The 21280-nt window shown below is 46.8% G+C and overlaps 1 protein-coding gene across 1 annotated transcript in view; it reads right to left on the bottom strand.

The window, feature by feature from the left end:
- The window catches only part of LOC144108299 (uncharacterized), a 30894-nt gene extending 22520 nt beyond the window's left edge, over window positions 1–8374 (bottom strand). Inside the window, exon 1 of the mRNA XM_077641564.1 lies at window positions 8137–8374. Within this exon, the coding sequence (XP_077497690.1) occupies window positions 8137–8374 (238 nt within the window). The remainder of the gene's footprint in view (window positions 1–8136) is intronic.
- Window positions 8375–21280: the final 12906 nt, after the last annotated feature.

Genomic DNA, 21280 nt, shown 5'->3' with positions numbered 1-21280 from the left:
AATCTGCAAAACAACAAAAAATAGGTTCATGAATATACAAAACTAAGCACAAACGCATTCAGTCCCACAGTTCGGGGCAGACAAGAAAAATGTTTTTTAATAAGGCCGAAACATTGTTTGAGTTTGATGTCATCGGGAATCTCATTCCATATCTGCGCCCCATTGTACTCTAATAACCTTTGACCGTAAGTGTTATGACTAGGCGGTAGGTTAACTATATTTTTAGTGGCGGCTCTTGTTTGTCCCAGCGGCGATCTAAACAGTCTAAGAGGAATTGGATCATTAGTTCTTATTACTGTGTTTATTATTTGAGCTATCTTTAGTTTGTATGCAACTGATAACCGGTAATATTCGCAGTTCTTGAAAGAGTGGTCGGCTAGGGTCGATTGCCTTTGCAAAGGTTATGGTACGAACAGCACGCTCCTACAGGCGTAAGATTGATTCTAAATACGTTTTATAGGTACCGCCCCATGTCTCTAGGCAGTAACATAAGTGACTATGGAAAAACGCGAAGTACAATATGCGTGTGTTGTGTGTTGTGTGTGTTGGGTTTTATGGCACATAGGCAGCTAAGGCCATCATGCGCCAAACTCAAGGTGTAGAATTGGCTTTCTGTAGAATGTTTACGAATATCAAAAAAATGCCGATGGCGTAGATGACCTAAAAACATTGTGCTGCCAAGTAAAAGAAGAGAAGAAATTTGGAAATCGCTAATGGTAAAAGCCTTAAAGAAGGTCAGGCAGCCTTAGCGGCTATCCTTGGCTAGGCAAGGATCCTGAGGCTCCCAACCAATCAAATAAAAAACCTCAGCCTACTTCTCAGGAATGAGAAAGTGGCTGAGGTGTATCATGTAATAAAGGGAACCAGTGGTTCAAAAATTACAGTTTTTCGAGGACGCCCGCTGCTTTTAAAAAGCTAAAAACGGAGGGTATGTTAACAATGGCATTATCAGCTAAGAGCAATGTTGGGTGAAAAGGAATGTATTCATGATAAAATTGAGTGAAGCACTTTTTTCTTAGTTTTTCTAGTTTCACACATGAGAATAGAATGTGGTTAACAGTAAGTTCTTCTCCGCATTCCTCGCAACCAGGTTTATCTTGTTTTGTTAGCAGGAAGTTGTGCGTGAGGTGCGTGTGGCCTATTCGCAGATGGCATAAAACCACTTCTTTAAAACGTTCCTGGTGCACACATGACTTAAATTCACCCAAAACTGGTTTTACAAAGTGCAGTTTATTATTCACTTCGCTGTTCCAACGCGACTGCCATTTTTGTCTTAATTTCTGTTGAACTAATTTCATGCAGTCATTTCATGCAGTCATTTCTAGAGTGGAGGGCTGTAAGTACACTTAAAGAGTCTGTGTAAATAATAGTGTTTTTGAGGTTCTCATTTAATATTTTTTTTGTTGCCACACATACTGCGTAACATTCTGCGCTGAAGATGGATGCGCACTGTGGAAGTCGCATTGCTGTCTCCGAATTTCCTCGCACCACTGCGCTTCCTACGTACACATTCGTTTTTGAACCGTCAGTGTAAAAGTCCGTAAAACTACTGTATTTTTCTTCGAGTGCAAGGAATTCCTGTACTATATGTTGTTTTGGAGTTTGTTTGTTTTGGAACTGCGTAAGGGTAAAATCACAGATTGCCGGAAAATTGTGCCATGGAGGCAGTGGAGCTCGTCTTCGAGCAATGGCAGGTAATGTGTCCAGTACTCCGAGGTTTTGACACATCTCTTCGAAACGCAGGAGGAGTGGCCTGATAGCTTGTGGTTTGTTGTTAAAAAGTGTTCTTGATGGGCACTTTGTGACTATGGGGTAACATAGGTGTTTGGGAAGCGAACGAATTTTTAAAACGTACGAGCACGTGAGCATGGTTCTTCGGTCCTCGAGTGACGGTTTGTTGGTTTCTACATAAAGACTGTTAATGGGTGATGTCCTGTAAGCACCAGTGGAGAGACGCAAACCCAAGTTATGCACTGTATCTAGTCGTTTAAGGTATGATGGTCTCGCTGACCCATACACTATACATCCATAATCAAGGGTAGAGCGTACTACAGAGCGGTAAATTTTTAGAAGGCATGTCCTGTCGGCACCCCAATGTTTTCGTGACAGTACTTTGAGTATGTTGAGGGATCGGGAGGCTTTCTTTTTCAGCGCATTTATATGAGGCAGAAAAGTGAGCTTTTTGTCAAAGGTTACGCCTAGGAATTTGTGCTCATTTTTCACCGGTAGCTGTGTTTTGTTCAGGTGTATAAATGGGTCAGCCTGTAAGCCTCGCTTAATAGAGAAAAGAATGGCCACGGTTTTCTGTGTGGAAAACCGGAAACCATTCTCGTCTGCCCAGGTCACCAGTTTATCCATTGTCAGCTGTATTTGTCTCTCGCATGTTACCAGGTTTGAGGATGTGCAGGCTATTTGCAGATCGTCAACATAGACGGAATACATAATGGCCTTCGGTATTACTTTGGCTATGGAATTTACTTTAATAACAAACAATGTCGTGCTCAAAATACACCCCTGAGGAACCCCGTTCTCTTGAACGAAGCCCCTGGACACGGTTGATCCTAGGCGCACTTGAAATGAGCGGTCGGAAAGGAAGTCCTTCAGGCAGTTCAACATCCTGCCACGGATGCCAAGATCTGCTAAGTCACGAAGGATGCCGAACCTCCAGGTGGTGTCGTATGCTTTCTCGAGGTCAAAAAAGACGGCAAGACAGTGCTGTCTGTGTATAAAAGCCTCTCGGACAGTATTTTCCAGGCGAGTTAAGTGGTCTGTTGTTGAGCATGCTTTCTTAAAACCGCACTGATGGATGTCAATAAGCTCAAGAGATTCAATCAGAAAAGTTAGTCTTTTATTCAGCACACTTTCGAATGATTTGGCAAGGCAGCTGGTAATGGCTATCGGCCTGTAACTAGTAGGGGATGGTTGTTTTCCGGATTTCAGGAATGGTACAATAACTGCTTTCTTCCAGGATTTCGGCAATCTTCCGAGCACCCACACTTGGTTAAAAAACTTCAAGAGCGCCTCCACAGATGGCTGGGACAGATGTGCTAGCATTTCGTAATGTATATTGTCAGGGCCAGGTGCCGTCTTTTTTCCGGCCGAGAGAACTTCGTTTATTTCTTGGAGTGTTATTAAACCATTGTACGGTTCTTTTGTGCAGCCCGTTGTTGGAAGTCTATGTTTCTCCACTGCATGTTTATGCTTTAAAAATGTTTCTGTGTAGTGTGAAGAACTAGAAATGTTTGAGAAATGTTCTCCCAAGATGTTTGCCTGTTCCTCTATATTTGTCTGTGTACCTGGAGCTGTTAAGAAAGGAATTGTGTAAGGAGAAAAGCTTCTGTTAAACTTGTGGACTTGTTCCCACATTTTTTTGGACGTAACTGAACTATTTATGCATGATACGTAGCTTCTCCATGATGTTCTTTCGGCATTTCGGCGGATGTACCGAGCTTTTGCTCTCGTCTTTTTAAAGTTGATGAGGTTATCTTGAGTTGGGTATCTTCGAAAAACTCCCCAAGCTTTATTTTGCTTCTTTTTTGCTTCCCGGCATTCCTGCGTGTACTATACCTTGTTGTTTTGTCGTACTATTCCTGACGATTGCGGAATAGCTTGGCACGCAGCATCAATAATGCAGCTTGTAAAAATTTCATTTAGTTCGTCAACGTTAAGACTGCTTGAAAATAATTTCTCCAGGCTAGCCTTTTCTCTAAATAGTTGCCAGTCGGCTAGGTGTAGTTTCCAACGGCGTGGTTTACTAGGGATGACTGATGGTGGCGATGAAAAGTTAATCACTACCGGAAGATGATCGCTTCCGTACGGGTTATCGAGAACATCCCACTTAAAATCGGTAAAAACGGAAGAAGAGCTAAAAGATAAATCTATGCAACTCATTATTCCTGAGGCTGGAGAGCAATATGTGGGTTTGCCTGTATTGAGTAGGCAAACATTATTGCACAGAATAAAATCTTCTAATATACGGCCCCTAGTGTCTGTCTGTTCACTCCCCCAGAAAGGGGAGTGTGCATTAAAATCCCCAACTACCAGATATGGCTCTGGTAGCTGATTAAAAAGTGATTCTAGGTCATGAAGTGTTACTGTGAGGTGTGGCTGAAGGTATACTGAACATATGGTAATTGTTTTAAAGCTAATGACGGTGACTGCAATGGCTTCATAATTCGTCTGCAGCTGGATTTCACGTGTTGCAACACCGCTCTTAACAACGACAGCAACACCTCCAGAGAGCCTATCTGCCTGCTCACGGTCACGGCGAAAGACTTTATAATTCTTAAAAATATTTTTTTGTAAAGGTCCCAAATTGGTCTCCTGAAGGCACAGTGCTACAGGAGACATAGAGCGTAGGAGATCTGTTGCATCGCTGTAGTTATTTAAAATTCGACGGCAGTTCCAGTGGATAAGGAACGCCATGATTATTTTAAGGAGGAGTGTTTTGAGACCTCAGGTCCCTCCTTGTTGAGGGCCTGTTATCGTGGTTTTTTCTTTTTTCCGGTCAAGAGAGCCCCGTCGCCGTTGCGACCGAGGCGAGCTTTGACTTGTATCCATCGCCTCCATGGAGGCGCTGGAGTTCCGCGGGGAACCCGCGGGCAGGGGGGTGGTAGACTTCTCCCGAACGGAGGAAGCCTTGCGGGCTGCCGACTTGGAGGACGGCCGGCCCGTTGTTGGGGGTGGCATAGCAGCTCTCGCTGCATCTGCCAGGGGCGCGGATGGCCCTGCCTCAGCCTCACTAGGTGTGAACTGGGCAGGTGCCTGAGACCGGTGTGATGCGCCGCGCCCGCGCACCACATCGGCGAAGTTTGTGTGGGGTGTTAAGGAGAAAGTGCCTTGCGACATTGCATAACGCTTTCTTGCCTCTTTAAAAGTGATATTATCTTTTGTCTTTATTGTAATGATTTCCTTTTCTTTTTTCCAGGCAGGACAAGACCTTGAGTAAGCAGCGTGCTCGCCTTCGCAGTTTGCACAGCGTGGCGCGGCGTCGCAGCCGTCTGATTGGTGGTCATTGGAGGCACATTTAGCACAAGTGTTGCGGCCGCGGCAGCTCTGGGAGCCGTGACCGAACTTCTGGCATTTGAAACCGCGTCTAGGGTTGGGGATATAAGGGCGAACGGAGATTTTTGCATAGCCTACCTCGATTGACTCGGGTAGGGTGCATGAGGCAAACGTCAGGACCAGGTGTTTTGTCGGAATCTCTTTGTTGTCTTTGCGGATTGTAATTCTGTGGACGTTGGTAACATTCTGAGGGTTCAGTCCTTCAAGCATCTCTTCCTCTGTTAGGTGCAGGAAATCATTATCTGAGATGACACCACGTACTGTGTTCAATGATCTGTGCGGTGTAACAGAGACAGGAATATCGCCAAAAGTTTCAATGTTTGCAAGCTTTGAAATCTGAGTTATGTCGAGCAGTTCGAGGAGGAGGTCACCACAAGCCAACTTTGTGACTTTGTACTGAGGGCCCAGGGATTCTGTAAGAACTCTTGAAACAAGGAACGGGGGTATTTGTCTGGCTGGCTTTTCTGTTTCTTTACTGTGGACGATGTGGTACTTAGGGAAAGTTGTCTTCTTTTTGTTGAAAAACTGGGATGTGACATCGGTCCGCCCCCTTTTCAGAGGGCGATCATTATTAAGCAGGGAGGAAGCCATAAAAAATTTTGTTCTTCGGCCTTGGTGCCAGCCGCCCACCATGGAGCCCAACTAGGGGACAGGACAGGAACTTGAAAACAAGTCCTGCCCACGCCAGCTGTACACCATTGCTATAACCGAATATGACGAAACCCAGGATAGTTCGCCACACAGGGTTAACCCTAGCCGCCAGGAAAAAGGAAAAAACCAAGGAAGGAGGAGGAGACAGGAGAGTTGTAAGAAAGATGATAGGAAAGTAAAAGATGGAGGGGAGGATAAGGAAAAGACGACTGCCGATTTCCCCCGGTCGGGTCAGGCCGGAGGTGCCGTCTACAGGAAGCTGGGGCCAAAGTGGTGTGTTGCCTCCGCCGAGGGGCCTTAAGGGTCCAAACGCTCGGCATCGGCTCAACCACCAGGATCCCCTTTTCCCCGGACACGGCGATGCCACGCACGGCGAGGCGCGGGTGCTCGGGTCCGTGGTGATGCACAGTTCACCATCATCCCCTTGCGGGGATGTCCCTGCGGATGCTCGGGAACCCGCGGTGACGCCACTCACCGTCGCGACGCCTGCAAGCTGCAGGCGCCCCCCTGCGGGGCGAAGTACAATATGCGTAAAATCGATGCACGAAAACATTCCCTCGCCCTTAATAAAGTATGACAGCCATAAGCTAATTTGGAGCAAACATTTTTAATTTTTGATACAGTATTAAAGTTAGTTTCACGTCGTTTCATTCGACACCTTTTAAGATGGCATCACAGCAGCGCATTTAACGCTACAGGAACTGCAGGAACGCTACAGGAAGTGCACATAGGCTTCAGGCCTTTTTGTCCCTGTTCGTTATATTGCAGATATAGTCTTCGCTTTACGGGATCTTTCTCTGGTTTGCCTTGAGCAGTTGAACTGAGCTTGGTATCCATTTGTAAAGAGTAGAGCTGTGTGATACGGTTATTCTTACTGCTACTTGCACTAAATTTAGTTGCTTTCCTAAACTACCAGCCAAACCCTTTGTATGTTCGAATGGTAGGTTTTTCCAGCGATTCATTTTCACTGAGACAAGCGTTAAAACGGCATCATCGCACAAAGCAGAGCGTAGGTAATAAAGTTTTGCAAATATTTCTAATAATTCAAAAACATTTTTTGGGTAACGGCCTGTAACGAAGAGCCCCATTAAAACCCCGAGATACCCTATATCTCCTATTCCATTTGAAATATTCGATACCTAAATGCATACTTGGAATAGACAAAAACTATGCTTTCATGATTATGACAAGCACACTACATAAATAGTTTTGAAATCTGCATCCCCCCATAATTTTTTTGTGGATTGTGGCATAAAAGTGTCATGGAGATGAGGTTAGAACAGCGGATCGTAGCGTGTAGACCCAGCATTTCATACGTAAACATTTCAAGGTTCACGTTGGAGTGAACTGGCATTTAATCGTGTAAAACCAAATATTGAAAACACAGACCCAAGATAACATAACGGAAAACAGTGCTCAAGCAACGGACAAGAAACAGACGAAAAACAGTGAACGCTGTTGTCCGTGGTGTTTGCTATTCACCAACCAGGGCCACCCAAGACTCTTACCAAGATGACTGCCGGACGCTATGTCGTACACTGAACCAAGATAACACGGAAAACAGTGCTCAAGCACCGGCCCAGAAAGAGACGACAAACAAGCCAACTGTAACGAATCGGGATCAATATGATGATCCCTTGAGGCTTGGCCTAATCTAAATATGTGTTCTACGCAATGTATTTCTACAAGAAGGCTGAACGAATTGTCGAAGCATAACTACCTCGGGTCATCTATCCTGCAGCGCTTTTCACAACACTAGGCTATCGTAGCATCAAAAATCTTTTTTTCGTCTTGTTTGGCCGACGCGAAAGCGAGCATCATCGTATTTTACTGTGCAATTCCTTCTCCGCTCGACCAATGCACGAACGGCTTCACCGCTTGGACTGCTCTGTATGGTGACCTATATTTCATCCCCTCCGCTTTTTAACCATCTTCTCTTTCATCTCTGTAAGGTTCACGTGTCTATACACAATGAAAAAAACTCCCCAGATTCCTTTCATCCGCCTGTTTTTCACATGCCGATGCATTGCTTTTCAGGATAGACAACACTAGAACGGTCATGAAGACACTGCAGTCAAAGCTGCACCTACGAAAGCAAATGCACGTTAAGAAAACGCTTTGACCAAAGGGCCTGGTTAAATTCAGTGCGGATCGAAGGCTTTCAGAAAAATCTAACCAGCATCTAAGTGATACGACATCCAGCGCAAGTTTCAGTGGAGGGCTACAATCACTTGTCTGTTCTCCAGCACATATAGATCCGCACTGCGTAACTTAGCCAATACTATTCTTCTTTGGACAGGTGGTTACGCAGATCTTCATATGTTTTAAAGCTAGTTGCAATAGCAACCTCTTTGAGCGCAGCTCGTACCTACGCTACAGCATTCAGGACAACACTTCGCCTTTAGGAAGAACTGCTCTTACCGATGTTACCGCGGCGTCCCTTGGGACGACGGGATGGCGACGACGACGGAGCAGAAGCTTTTAATTCTCCTTTACTGAGAGAGCTGCGTAACTCGTTGAAAGTGTCGACGATGTCCCTTGGGGTGACGCAAGCGAACTTGCATAACCTGGCGAATATATTGATGTACCTTGCGTTCATGACACCGATGTGTCGGTCCTTCTTCATGTCCTGCACGTGAAGTGAAGGAAGCGAAGACATGATGGGTGATAAGATCTAGAACGCACATGGGCGCTACCGATAGCTCCTTCCATGTACTCTTGCAACCGAATTAACGTACATAGAAGGTAATACAAGATAGCGGGTCGAAGAATTTAACATGGGAATCTGAGTTCCTTACAGCACTTATTTTCGGCTGCAATGGCCCCTTAGAGGTTCTGTGCAAGCAGTGACAAGGAGAGAGATGCAACCTGGATCCCCATTACACCAGCTCACACGTAGACGACATCTGTGTTCTTCATGCAGGAGACGCTGAATGAGAACTAAGGCTTTGTTACAAACGAAGATAATAAACGGATGTATGATAACCAGCTGGCGTTCATAGATTTGCAACGACGCATTCATCAGTAACCATGCGAAGTATTTTCCTCGATAGCAACATCGGTCATATGCGGGGCAGACAGTGCTCTTGAGTAACAAGGAGCTGTGACGTCATTAAAGTATTAGGTCACTTCTACCTGCCCTAAAATTTCAAACAGGGTCTTAATATTACGACCCTAAGATGAAACCAAGAGCCAAAATCCTAAAAGACATTTTCTGTGAGGACACGTGTATTCATCTGGTCACTCTAGAGAATAAAATTTCCACCCGGTTCAGCTGGTGCCAGGAGGCTCTACACTTTTTTACCCTTCACTAAAAAGGAAAAGAGTGCTAGTTCCGTTACCAGAAGTGCTTCTAGACCAGGTTTAGCGATCCTAACGTTTAGGGAGAGGTAAGTGTGGGGTGGCCACTGAAGTTTAAGTGTCTCAGTCCCTCAAAGATTCTCCACAATCAGCGCTCACACAACATGCCTGCAGCTGTCGAGAACGTGAGAAAATCTAAACAGCGAATAGATCATAGGCAATTTTTTATAGTCAGGTACACGCGCAGTAAACAGAAGCAGATGCAGGTATTAATACTCAGATTGCCTAATCGAACTTTAAAAACAGCTCCGAATGTATAATTTTAAACTAACGTGATATATTTTACGCCCTTCAAAAACCGCAGGTCCCGCATCTCAGCCATGCAGAAATGTACTGTGAACTGTTCTGTACAGTTTATGCATGATTTAAATGTGCCTCTGGAAACGGCAATGTTTCCTCCAAAGGCATAACTTTCATACAAAGACAAGTTCCAAAAGTTTATTTGCTGCAGAAATTTATGCTCACGGTCAATACATAACTTCTGTTGCCAATTTTGTGTTGTTGCTGTAATCGACGAGTGTACAACATAGTGGCTTGGAGGTGGAAAATGGTTTTTGGTTTATGGGGGCTTAACGCCCCAAAGCGACCCAGAACGCCGTAGTCAAATGCTCTCGAAATTACGACCACCTGGTGATGACCACCTGGCACTGACATCGCACAATACATGGGACTCTACAATTTAACCTCCATCGGAATTCGAGTGCCGAGGAGGGGATTGAACCTACGTGTTTCGAGTAAGCAGCCAACCGAGCGCCATAACCACTGAGCCAACGCAGCGGCAGCCTGCTATTCATGACCTGACAGAACGTGCCAAATGCTCTATACCCAATTTTTTTATAGTCGTTTCACCCTACTGATCTGAATCTGAGGCTATTACCTGCCCTAAATTACTACATTTATAAGCCACTACATTTCCAAATCGCTACCTTCCTAATTCGGTACCTTCCTAAGATGCTGCCTTTCTAAGTCACTGCTTTTCTGGGTCACTGCCATTCTAAGTCATTAGTTTCCTAAGTCACTACCTCTCGCTACCTCTCCACTTCAAGCGCCTCACTAGCAATCATAATCTGCTGTTTCCTTCCGAGACTCTTCAACATTAATTTAGTTTTCTGCTCCTTAACTCTTAGACCCATCGTTTGGCTCAGCCTGTCTAAGTAACTGACCATGTTTTGCACTTGATCATCTTTTCATCATTGATCATGTTTTGAAAGACAATGACATTGTAGCGGCGGTGGTATCGCCAGTGGCGCTGATGACAAAGCTCGGAGCGCGGGCTCGCTCGCGCTGATGAGAGCGCTTTCGGCGACCGGCCTGGCCAGCAACGTCGACTGCCCGCTCCGCCGGTTCATCAGCCGCGGCTACCGGGACCTCCAATAAATGTCGATCGCCTTCCACACCATCAGGGAATCGCAGATTAGTAACATGTTGATTATCTCTTGTTACCCACTGTTACAAATCCTGGCCTCCTAATACCTCTTACAAACAGGCGGCGATTATCACTGGCTACACCATGTTTCTGCCTAACACTCTCCGTTATTGCGGTTTGAACGCGATAGCTTTAATGAGCCCCTGTCGCAGAAAAGCTGGTGTCGTCATCGGCGTCCTTTTCCGTGGGTGAAAAATGCACGAAGAATCCCCAGAGAAGGAACCTAGGTGGCCCACGTAGGTGATAGATGGACCACCTAAGTCATGTGACCTCGTGGCATCATCGCAGCTTGCCCACCAGATTGTGAGCAAACTACCCACCGGGTCTGGCGGACGTTCAGTCAGTTATTCGTGAGCAACCTTGGTGTCAAGCCCCGCCAGTGCCAGCCCCTGGCATCGAAGGGCTGTGGCGCATCGCTTAACCGCTGCACCAAAGCGCCATTAGGGGTATGACGACTCCCAAGGATCCATGAGTGTAAAGTTGAGAATGACCTATTCCGCATATATTCCGCAACAGTCAACACTATCGCGCCACACCTTAACGCGCAACTCAGGTGTCCCATTTTTTTTTACTGACTTTATGGAGGACAATTGTAGCTGTGCAGCCGTCATAGATATATTCCGGTATTTTTACACAAGACTCATAAGCAAGCAGCCGTGGACATATTTTTGTTTGACATCGAATGGGTTACACCGAATTGATCCAACTAAATACGGGACATCAAATTGCAAATAGGTCCCAATACCCAGTCGTGACGCGGCAATGACTTATCTCACGATTTTTGCCACAAAGCACCCACTTAGTTTATTTCTTTAAGGGGCAGGAGGGGCGCACGGAAGAAGTGTTCACGAACAGCTCGAGGTGAACTGCTGTAGCCTGCAGTGACCGATGGAGCTGAGGGGAACGCCTATGATGACGAAATAACTGTTGATTAGCATCAACTACTTCTGAAACCCACACTTCAGCAGGAAAAGTGTATTGTGCGAGCGCCTGTTTTCGACCTTGTGGCTTTTTTATGTTGCTCCTGTTAGCATATCGAACTTCATCAACAGGAACTTAGCGAGATTAAGTTACCGCGCTAATCCCTTCCACTGTAACTCTAAGGTTCCTAATTGACGTCAAAAATATCTCAAGAATGAGGCTCACCTCGGCTCACATGCGGTGCTCAGACGCGCTGGAAACGAGCGCTTTGTCTCACAAATGACTCCCTAATGCAAGCTTCTAGGAAAAACTTGACACTGATGGTCCCGGCATAAGAAAAAGTGTCGACTGAGCAGACGGCGACGGTCTTTCGGTGGGCGTGTCCTCAGAAATCGAGGCATTTCGTGCTCTGATGAACATAGATATCTGAGATTACTCGAGGCAACGTGCTTCCTTCGAGGACATGGCTTGCTTGCGCACGCGCAGAAAACGCCGTGGTTCTTTCAAGCGTTGAATTCAATCGATGTGCGAGCTTGACGAAGCTGAAGTTATCGCGAGAGCGATGTAGTGCAACTAGGTAACCTGCAGAAAGAAAAGACGAAAATTAGCACGCAAATTTTTCACCGTTTCCAGTTTATCGGGATGATAACAGTGGCCTGGGAGATAAAAAACAAAAGAAATAATCGTCGGAAATCTGAGCAGTTAAAGCCTACAAACGCTGGAACGTAGCTCATGGGGGGTTTCACGTCCTAAAGCGACTCAGGCTATGAGGGACGCCGTAGTGAAGTGCTTCGGAAATTTCGACCACCCCGGGTTCATTAATGTGCGCTGACGTCGCACTGTACACGGACCTCTAGAATTTCGCCTCCATAGAAATTCGACCTCTGCGAACGGGATCGAACCAGCGTCTTTCGGGTCAGCAGCCGAGCTCCATAAATACACTCAGCCACCGCGGCGGGTTAACCTGCAAATTCAAAATACGAAAACGGGAAGGCGTATATTTTACAGTTTCTTCTTTATTTCCATGATAATAGTGTCCCGGGAGATAAAAACCAAAAATTAATTCCTGGAAACCTGAGCATTTAATGCTAACAAATGCTGTAACGTGGTCCGCGGTGGTGTCCATCAGAAAGCACAAAAGGATTATTTTCGTACGAAACAATAATTCCGTCTATTCCTTAACATCGCTTTCGTAATTTTGATGCAGTCACGCGAGCTTCATTCTACTCGACGTTTGAACTTCTGCGCGGGCGTTATCAGCGAATAGATTCGACTGGCTGCCCCAGGCGGGACGACTATGGCAATGGGACACATGCGCCTATTATGGCGCAGCAGGAATGCAGGGGTGGGACAAGCTGTCGTCAACCCTAGGGCGCCTCATGCCAGGGCTGACAGACCAAGCCCCAAATTAATGAGTGCCCGGCGCAGTTTAGGAAATTTTCTGTGCTGCGTTTTCCTCCAGTTAGGTTGGCGAAGTAGAAAACTTTTCACAAAGGCTTCGGCAACACAGGAACGGTGTCCGCAACTTTAAAAGGTGGGCGCAGTGCTATTGTGGACCATTCCGTGCGCCTTGATCACCGCATTTATTTTGAGACCGCCAGTGTCGGTGCACTTAAACGAGAACTTCAAGAGTCGTGGAAAGCATAGAACATTACCGGAAAAGACAACAGGTTCAAGGTTGCCTAACACGTGCGCACGTGCGAGTCATTTGCTACGTGGGAAGCTACCAACCCCACAATCTCACGAAGATTTTTTGTACGCATATGACTCCCACCCGCCCTCACTCAGGTGGCTGACGATGACTACCCCTTTCATGAATCGCAACTCGAGCGCAATTCACTCTCCTGGCGTCTCAAAAGAGTGCGACTTTCAAAACAACTGGATAATGTACTTTATCCCATTACCAACCAGGCATCAACACCAAAAAGACACAGAGTAAATTATTTATTCACGAATAACGCGTTCGAGCGTAGTTCTTGTCACGAAATGATTACGCAGCATTTGCTAACATGTGACCGCAACTAACACCACATACTCGGCTGTCCTGACCAACCCCGCTATTAGGTATGTGCCTCCTACTGTGACAATACACGTACATATTAAGAATGTCCGCGAGCCGATCGGTCACTGCACTACCTCCAGTGGAAATTGCTTCCCGCACCTTATTCTTGAGGGAGCAGCGTAGCTCGTGCTGCTCCACCCAACCCAACACCAAAGCCGCTCTTAATGGCCTACATCGTACACGCGTTGGATAACTAGCACGAGCCGCAGATCTGCAGCCTTAACGCTTTTAATCCAACCGGCAACCCGGACTTGGGACGCATATTAAGCTTTTGTCGCCCTGAGCAGCCTAATTGCGCTACCCCTCTACTATGAATCTGTGCAGTCCCAGTTTACTGCAGCGAGCAGCGCCGGCTGTACCCCCCTCCGGCGGAAGGCCCATCCAAAACAGAAGAACACGTCCTGCGGGGCCTCCAAACCAACACGCTGTTCTGCCCAGCTACAGTAAAACATTTCGATCCAAAAATCAATGGTGAATGCCGGCACTTGGGTGATTTGGCAGATATTATTCACGCGTTCGGGGCCGGATAAATTGCGACAGTGACGCCAGCGTGCTCTTCGCAACAACATTGATACGAAGAGACACCAAACTTGAAATTATTCACGAGAAATCCGTGCTGTTCCCTTTTGGATGCAGATGCTGGCCAGCAAAGCTCCCATAGTAGCAGGAAGGAACTTGTTGATAAACTGCTTGATGCAGGCAACATAGATGCAGCAAACGCAGTGTTCCCGAAATTATACCCCCAGACCATTCCACTTGCCCTGTGGCATCAAGTGACAGCCGGCTAATATTTTATATAGCTGGTTATGTGGACAGGAAATGTGTCCTGAAGACGGGCTGTGAAAGCTGCCTCAATTTGCTTTTCTTGACCAAAGAGGTGACTGGGAACTTAAACCTAGCCAGTTCATCATCATCATCATCATCATCATCATCATGAGCAGCAGCAGCAGCAGCATTACTACACCCACTGCAGGGCAAAGGCCTCTCCCATGTCTCTCCAATTAACCCTATTCTGTGCCAGCTGCATCCACCCTTTGCCTGCAAACTTCTTAATCTCATCCGCCCACCTAACCTGCCGCCCCCTGCTCTTCTTACTTTCTCTTGGAATCCACTCCGTTACCCTTAAGGACCAGCGGTTATCTTGCCTTCGCATTACATGCCCTGCCCAAGCCCATTTCTTTCTCTTGATTTCTACTAGGATGTCATTAACCCGTGTTTGTTCCCTCACCCATTCTGCCCGCTTCCGGTCTCTTAACGTTACGCCTATCATTTCCCTTTCCATGACTCGCTGTGCAGTACTTAAGTTAAGCTGGACCCTTTTCGTTAGCCTCCACATTCCTGCTTCGTAGGTGAGCACCGGTAAGATACAGCTGTTGTACGCTTTCTCTTGAGGGAAATTGGTAAACTGCCACTCATGATCTGCGAGAGTTTGCCATATACGTTTTCCACCCCATTCTTATCCTTCTAGTTATCTCCCTCTCATGATCCGAATCAGCTGTCACTACCTGCCCTAAGTAGACGTATTCCGTCACAATTTCTAGGCTCTCGCTGCCAATTGTGAACTGTTGTTCCCTTGCTAGGCTGTTGAACATTACCTTGGTTTTCTGCATGTTAATTTTTAGACGCATCGATCTGCTCTGCCTGTCTAACTCATTGATCATGATTTGCAGTTCACCTCCTGAGTGACTCAGCAAGGCAATGTCCTCAGCAAATCGCAGATTATTTAGGTATTCTCCATTTATTCTTATTCCCAACTGTTCCCAATTGAGGCCTCGAAATACCTCCTGTAAACATGCGGTGAACAGCATTGGCGAGATCGTTTCTCCATGCCTGACGCCCTTCCTTATTGAAATTTTATTGCTGACTTTATGGAGGACTATAGTAGCTGTGCAGTTGCTATATATATCTCCCAGTATTTTGACATAAGGCTCTTCTACCCCCTGGTTACGCAATGCCTGTATGACTGCTGGGGTTTAAACTGAGTCGAATGCTTTCTCGTAATCAATGAAAGCTATATATAGAGGTTGGTTATATTCTGCGCATTTCTCTATCACATGATTGATAGTGTGAATATGATCTATTGTGGAATATCCTTTACGAAAGCCTGCCTGATCATTTGGTTGATTAAAGTGTAACGTTGCCCTGACTCTATTAGCGATTACCTTAGTAAATACTTTGTAGGCAACGGATAGTAAGCTGATCGGCCTGTAATTTTTCAAGTCCTTGGCGTCTCCCTTCTTATGAATTAAGATAATGTTTGCATTCTTCCCAGCTTCTGGTACAGTCGAGGTCATAAGGCATTGCGTATACAGGGTGGCTAGTTTTTCTAGCACGATGTCCCCTCCATCCTTCAACAGATCTGCTGTTACCTGATCCTCCCCAGCTGCTTTTCCCCTTTTCATTGCTTCTAAGGCTTTCTTTACTTCATCTTTCGTTACTGGCGGGATGACGCATTGCTGTGCACTACTGTCTTTCTCATTAGCGTTCTGATTACATTGGCTACTGTACAGGTCTGTGTAGAACTCTTCGGCTACGTTAACTATCTTATCCATATTGCTAATGACATTGCCCTGCTTGTCTCTTAATGCATACATCTGGTTTTTACCTATGCCTAGTTTCCTCTTCACTGTTTTTAGGCTACCTCCGTTCTTTAGAGCATGCTCGATTCTCTCCATATTAAACTTCCTTATGTCGGCTACTTTGCGCTTATTTATTAACTTTGATAGCTCCGTTAGTTCTATTCTTTCGGTAGGGTTAGATGCCCTCATGTTTTGGCGCTTCTTAATCAGATCTTTCGTCACCTGAGATAGCTTCCCGGTATCTTTTCGAACTGTCCTACCGCCTACTTCTACTGCGCACTCCGTAATTATTGATGTCAGGTTATCGTGCATTGAATGAACATCAAGATCATCTTCCTGAGTTAAAGCCGAGTATCTGTTTTGCAGCGCTATCCTAAACTCCTGTGCTTTCCCTCTTACGGCTAACTCGTTAATGGTCTTCTTCTTCGCTAGCTTTTTCCGTTCCCTCTTCAAGTCTAGGCTAATTCTAGACCTTACCATTCTATGGTCGCTGCAACGCACCCTTCCGAGGACGGCCACATCCTGAATGATGCCAGGTTTAGCGCATAGTATGAAGTCTATTTCATTTTTAATCTCACCATTGGGGCTCTTCCAGGTCCACTTCCTGTTTTCTCGTTTGCGGAAGAAGGTATTCATGATCCGTAAATTATTTCTATCCGCGAATTCGACTAATAACTCTCCCCTGCTATTTCTAGAGCCTATCCCATAGTCACCTACCGCGTGGTCGTCAGCCTGCTTCTTGCCCACCTTCGCATTGAAGTCGCCCATCAGTACAGTGTACTGCGATTTTGCTCTATTCATTGCTGATTCTACGTCCTCATAGAAGCTTTCAACGGTCTGGTCATCATGGCTGGATGTGGGTGCGTATGCCTGCACCACTTTCAGCTTGTACCTCTTATTCAGCCTAATTACTATAGCTGCTACCCTCTCGTTAATACTGTAGAACTCCTCTACGTTGCCAGCTATATCCTTATTAATGAGGAAACCCACACCTAGTTCTCGTCTACCCTCTAACCCGCGATAGCACAGTATGTGTCCGTCCTTTAGTACTGTATTCGCCTCACCTGTCCTCCTAACTTCGCTAAGCCCTATCACATCCCATTTAATTCCCGCTAGTTCCTCGAACAGCACTGCTAGGCTAGCCTCACTAGCTAAAGTTCTAGCGTTAAACGTTGCCAGGTTCAGATTCCAATGGCGGCCTGTCCGGAGCCAGAGATTCTTAGCACCCTCCGCGGTGTCACAGGTCTGACCGCCGCCGTGGTCAGTTTCTCTGCAGCCGCTGGGAACTGAGGGCCGAGGGTTAATTGGTTTGATCAAAGAAGGTTGTGGCCAAGTACTACACCAGGGTGGCCAAATCCTGCTCTGGTGAGAGAGTGCGTTGTCGGTTCTGGTTACCGAGATCAGGCCGCACTCCAGGCCTGGTTATGCAATTCCATCGACACGCGGATTTTTTTTTTGTTTTAAACCCGGTGGAGAATTGCGCGGCACCAGGATTTGAACCCGTCAATTGCGTAATTGACGCAGCGATGGCGTAGAGGTAGAACATCCGCCTCGCGTGCAAGAGGACCGGGGTTCAAATCCTGGTGCCGCGCAATTCTCCACCGGGTTTAAAATAATAAAAAAAACGCGTGTCGATGGAATTGCATAACCAGGCCTGGAGTGCGGCCTGATCTCGGTAACCAGAACCGACAACGCACTCTCTCACCAGACTAGGATTTGGCCACCCTGGTGTACTACTTGGCCACAACCTTCTATGATCAAACCAATTAAGCCAGTTCACTCGCATAAAAGACAACGGTAGTCTTCTGTATCCCGCTGCCGCCCTACAAAAATTTGTAGCTGACCTAGAAAATGCTTTCACAACATGTTTTAGCCTCCTAGAACTACATGCAGACAGTATCATTGATATTGTAGATGTGGTTAAGGCAAAAACAGAGCTTTGACTTGGCTGTCCAGACCACTGTGAGAATGTTGTTGCAGAGCTTACTGCTTTTACGTAACATCCGCCTTCACTTTTTTATGAAAAACATCAATAGCAGCAACAACCGGAAATGCCAAGCTTTTAAATCCCTGAAAATGAGTCGATGCACTTAGATCTGCGAAGCACCCTGTTAGGGTAGCTGCAAGCCCAGCCTTGTTTCCACGGATGAAATTTCTATGTAACCTAATTGGCTAGTTACGCCAATAATGTGCCTGCCATCAAACCAATATTTGCTTCAGTTTTTCTTTTACATATCCCCACTTGCCAATAAAAGTATAATGCTCGCCTCCAGTGTATTATCAACCTGGCTTACGTAATGCATACACTGCAAGTAAAATTTGCCTAAAATTTGGTTGGAAATATTTTCAGTCATGGGCAAAATTTTCTCAACAAAATGCGTTTTTGAGGCCGCTTAAACGTCTCAGGAAATAACTGATTTCCGTAAGACTAGATCACACGTACGCGCGCGCACAGATGAATGAGGGGTGTAGTTCTCTATAATTAAGTCGCCGCGGTAGCTCAGTGGTTATTTTGCTCGGATGCTGACTCAAAAGACACCGGTTTGATCCTGGTCGCGCCGATCCCATTTTGATGGAGGCAATATGCTAGAGGCCCGTGTACTGTACGCGATGTCAGTGCACGTTAAAAAGAACCCGGGTGGTCGAAATATCCAGAACCCTCTATTACGGCGTCCCTAATAGCCTGAGTTGCTTTAGGACGTTAAAACCCATGGCACCAAACTATAATCGCAGGTAAACAATATCAGCCTGGCAAAAGACGCACCTAGACAACTAACATCCACCGGAAAATCCGTGAGCCTCTCATTGCCCGGCGCCCGTTCTCGGTAGCAGACGGCATACGACGACGCGATTTTTCATCATCGCCGAAATGCTCAAAGGGGGAAAACAAGGTGCCTATGAGGTTACGCTGAAGCTAGTTGAAGCAAATGGCATGCATGTTTATTAACTACAGGCGTATTAGTACACCACACCAGAACAACGACTCGGAGGAACACACAAGCTCCAGCGACGACGCCGCTAGAAAAAGTTGCATTGGCGCCACCTGGTGGTTTCTACGCCAAACGGCACGCCCGCGCCCTTCCGGTCGCGCCACTAGGATAGTATTCTAGTTCTCTGTAGCCGAGATGTAAGACAGATACTGCACTATTTCCTTTCCTCAAAAAACCAACAGCAACGCGATCCTTCGTTATGCGTGATGGTTGAAGGACTCGCCGCTACCCGCCTCGATTTCTCACTGCGGCTTTTTGTGCTTCAAGATGGCATTCTGTACCGACGCAATCTCTACCGTGACAGGTGTGACTTGCTGCTTGTCGTGCCTCAGCGCCTGCTCTCGGCTGTCTTGTCGGAACCTCAGGACCTCCCAACTGCCGAACACCTAGGTGTGTCTCGCACATACAACCGCGTCCGCCGCCGTTTATTTTGACCAGGATTACTGTTCTGTCCATCGCTATGTCGCCGTCTGCGACGCGTGTCAAGGCGCGAAAAAATCTGTACTGCCTGCTCGTCACCCCCAGCCTGCTGACATACCTCCCGCTCCTTTCTATAGCGTCGGTCTCATCCTTCTTGGCGCTGCTCCGCCCACCCGATGAGGCAATAAATGGATTGCTCTCGCCGCCAACTATGCCAAAAAATTGGCGGCGAATTTTCTCTGGTTAAACTTGGAGTGACGCGATAGCTACAGCTGGCAGGGTGGCACTTGGTCACCTGACCAACCACGTGATCAGCCACGGCGCCGCGCCGCCGGCAGTTGCTCCGCATCACGAGACCATCCACGTGACAGGGTGGGGGTGGCGGCACCGCCACGCCGAAGGCTCAGAACGCTACCGTAACGTAGCTATCGCTACAAAATATGCCGTCTCATGTCCGTTGCCGACAAGCTGCGCTACAGATGTTGCGGACTTTATTCTGCACGACATCATCTTTTACCACGGGAACTCCTCACCGACCGCGGACGTTATTTCTATTCAAAAGTCGTGGACAACAGCCTGCGGTCTTGCTCTACCTAGCACAGACTCTACAGCCTACCATCCTCATATTATGGACTTACCGAACGCCTGAATCGAACACTCGGATATATATAATCTGTGCACGTCACTGCCGAACATCGCGATTGGGACGAAGTTTTACCACATTTGCTTATAATTTACACCACCATGAAACCTTCTGCTTCTCTCCTTTCTATTTTTTGCTCGGTCAGGACCCTCACTTGCCTTTGAACACGTTACCGCCCAGCCATCGCTACTACCACGGAGTACGTAGAGGATGCCATTGCACGTGCCGATATGGTGCGCCAGGTTGCTCACGCTTGTCTCTATTCATCTCAATTGCAAAGCAGGACATTGACGAGAACCGACATCGTGACGTCCACTTCGCCTTTGGATCCTTCGTCATTCTATGGTGTCCCACTCCCGCGTTGGGCTGTATGAAAAGCTGCTTTCCGATATACCGGCCGTTATCGAGCCCTCCGCCAGGCAATTGACGTCACGTACGAAATTAGTCCAGTCTCTTCTGCGACGGCATCCACCCGCCATGTGACTGATGTATACTACTTGTGGCTCGGCTCAAACTATACCACGCCCCTGATAAGTCTTCACCTTAGCACCGGGACGGTGCTTTTGTCGACAGGAATTATGTCAAGGGCGTAGGCTTGGACAAAGGTGAAGAGTTAGGCTTGTGTGAGGTCGACGAGGAGGGAGAAGTGTGTTCGAGAAAAACTGGCTTTTGATAAAAGGAAATGGCGCAGTATCTGTCTTACATCCCAGTAGACACCAGTACCGCGCCGTAAGGCTAGGGATAAAGTAAGGGGTGAGAAAACAAAGGAAGAAAGAGGCGTTGTAGTGGAGAGCTCCGGAATATTTTCGACCACCTGGAGATCTTTAACGTGCACTGACATAGCACAGCACACGGGCGCCTTAGCGTTTTGCCTCCGTAGAAACGCAGCCGCCGCGGTCGGGTTCGAACCCGGGAACCTCGGATCCTTTCACTACGGCGTCTCTCGCAGCACGAGTCGCTTTGGGACGATTTAAATCCACATAAACCAAACCAAACTTAAAGTGTGGACAAGCGGCACAGCCATCCGAGAGAAGTTCTCTCGCGGTTTCAACGCAACAAATGCAGCTTTGAGATGGCTGCCACTCACCAATTTGGCGCTTTTATTCAACTTCACATATGACGATATGATTACAGATTAAACAGCGGACAAATGTTCGTTTGCAA

Source organism: Amblyomma americanum, chromosome 10 (genome assembly GCF_052857255.1).
Source record: "Amblyomma americanum isolate KBUSLIRL-KWMA chromosome 10, ASM5285725v1, whole genome shotgun sequence".
In the NCBI taxonomy this organism is placed as follows: domain Eukaryota; kingdom Metazoa; phylum Arthropoda; class Arachnida; order Ixodida; family Ixodidae; genus Amblyomma; species Amblyomma americanum.
This window is presented reverse-complemented; position numbering and strand designations above follow the sequence as displayed.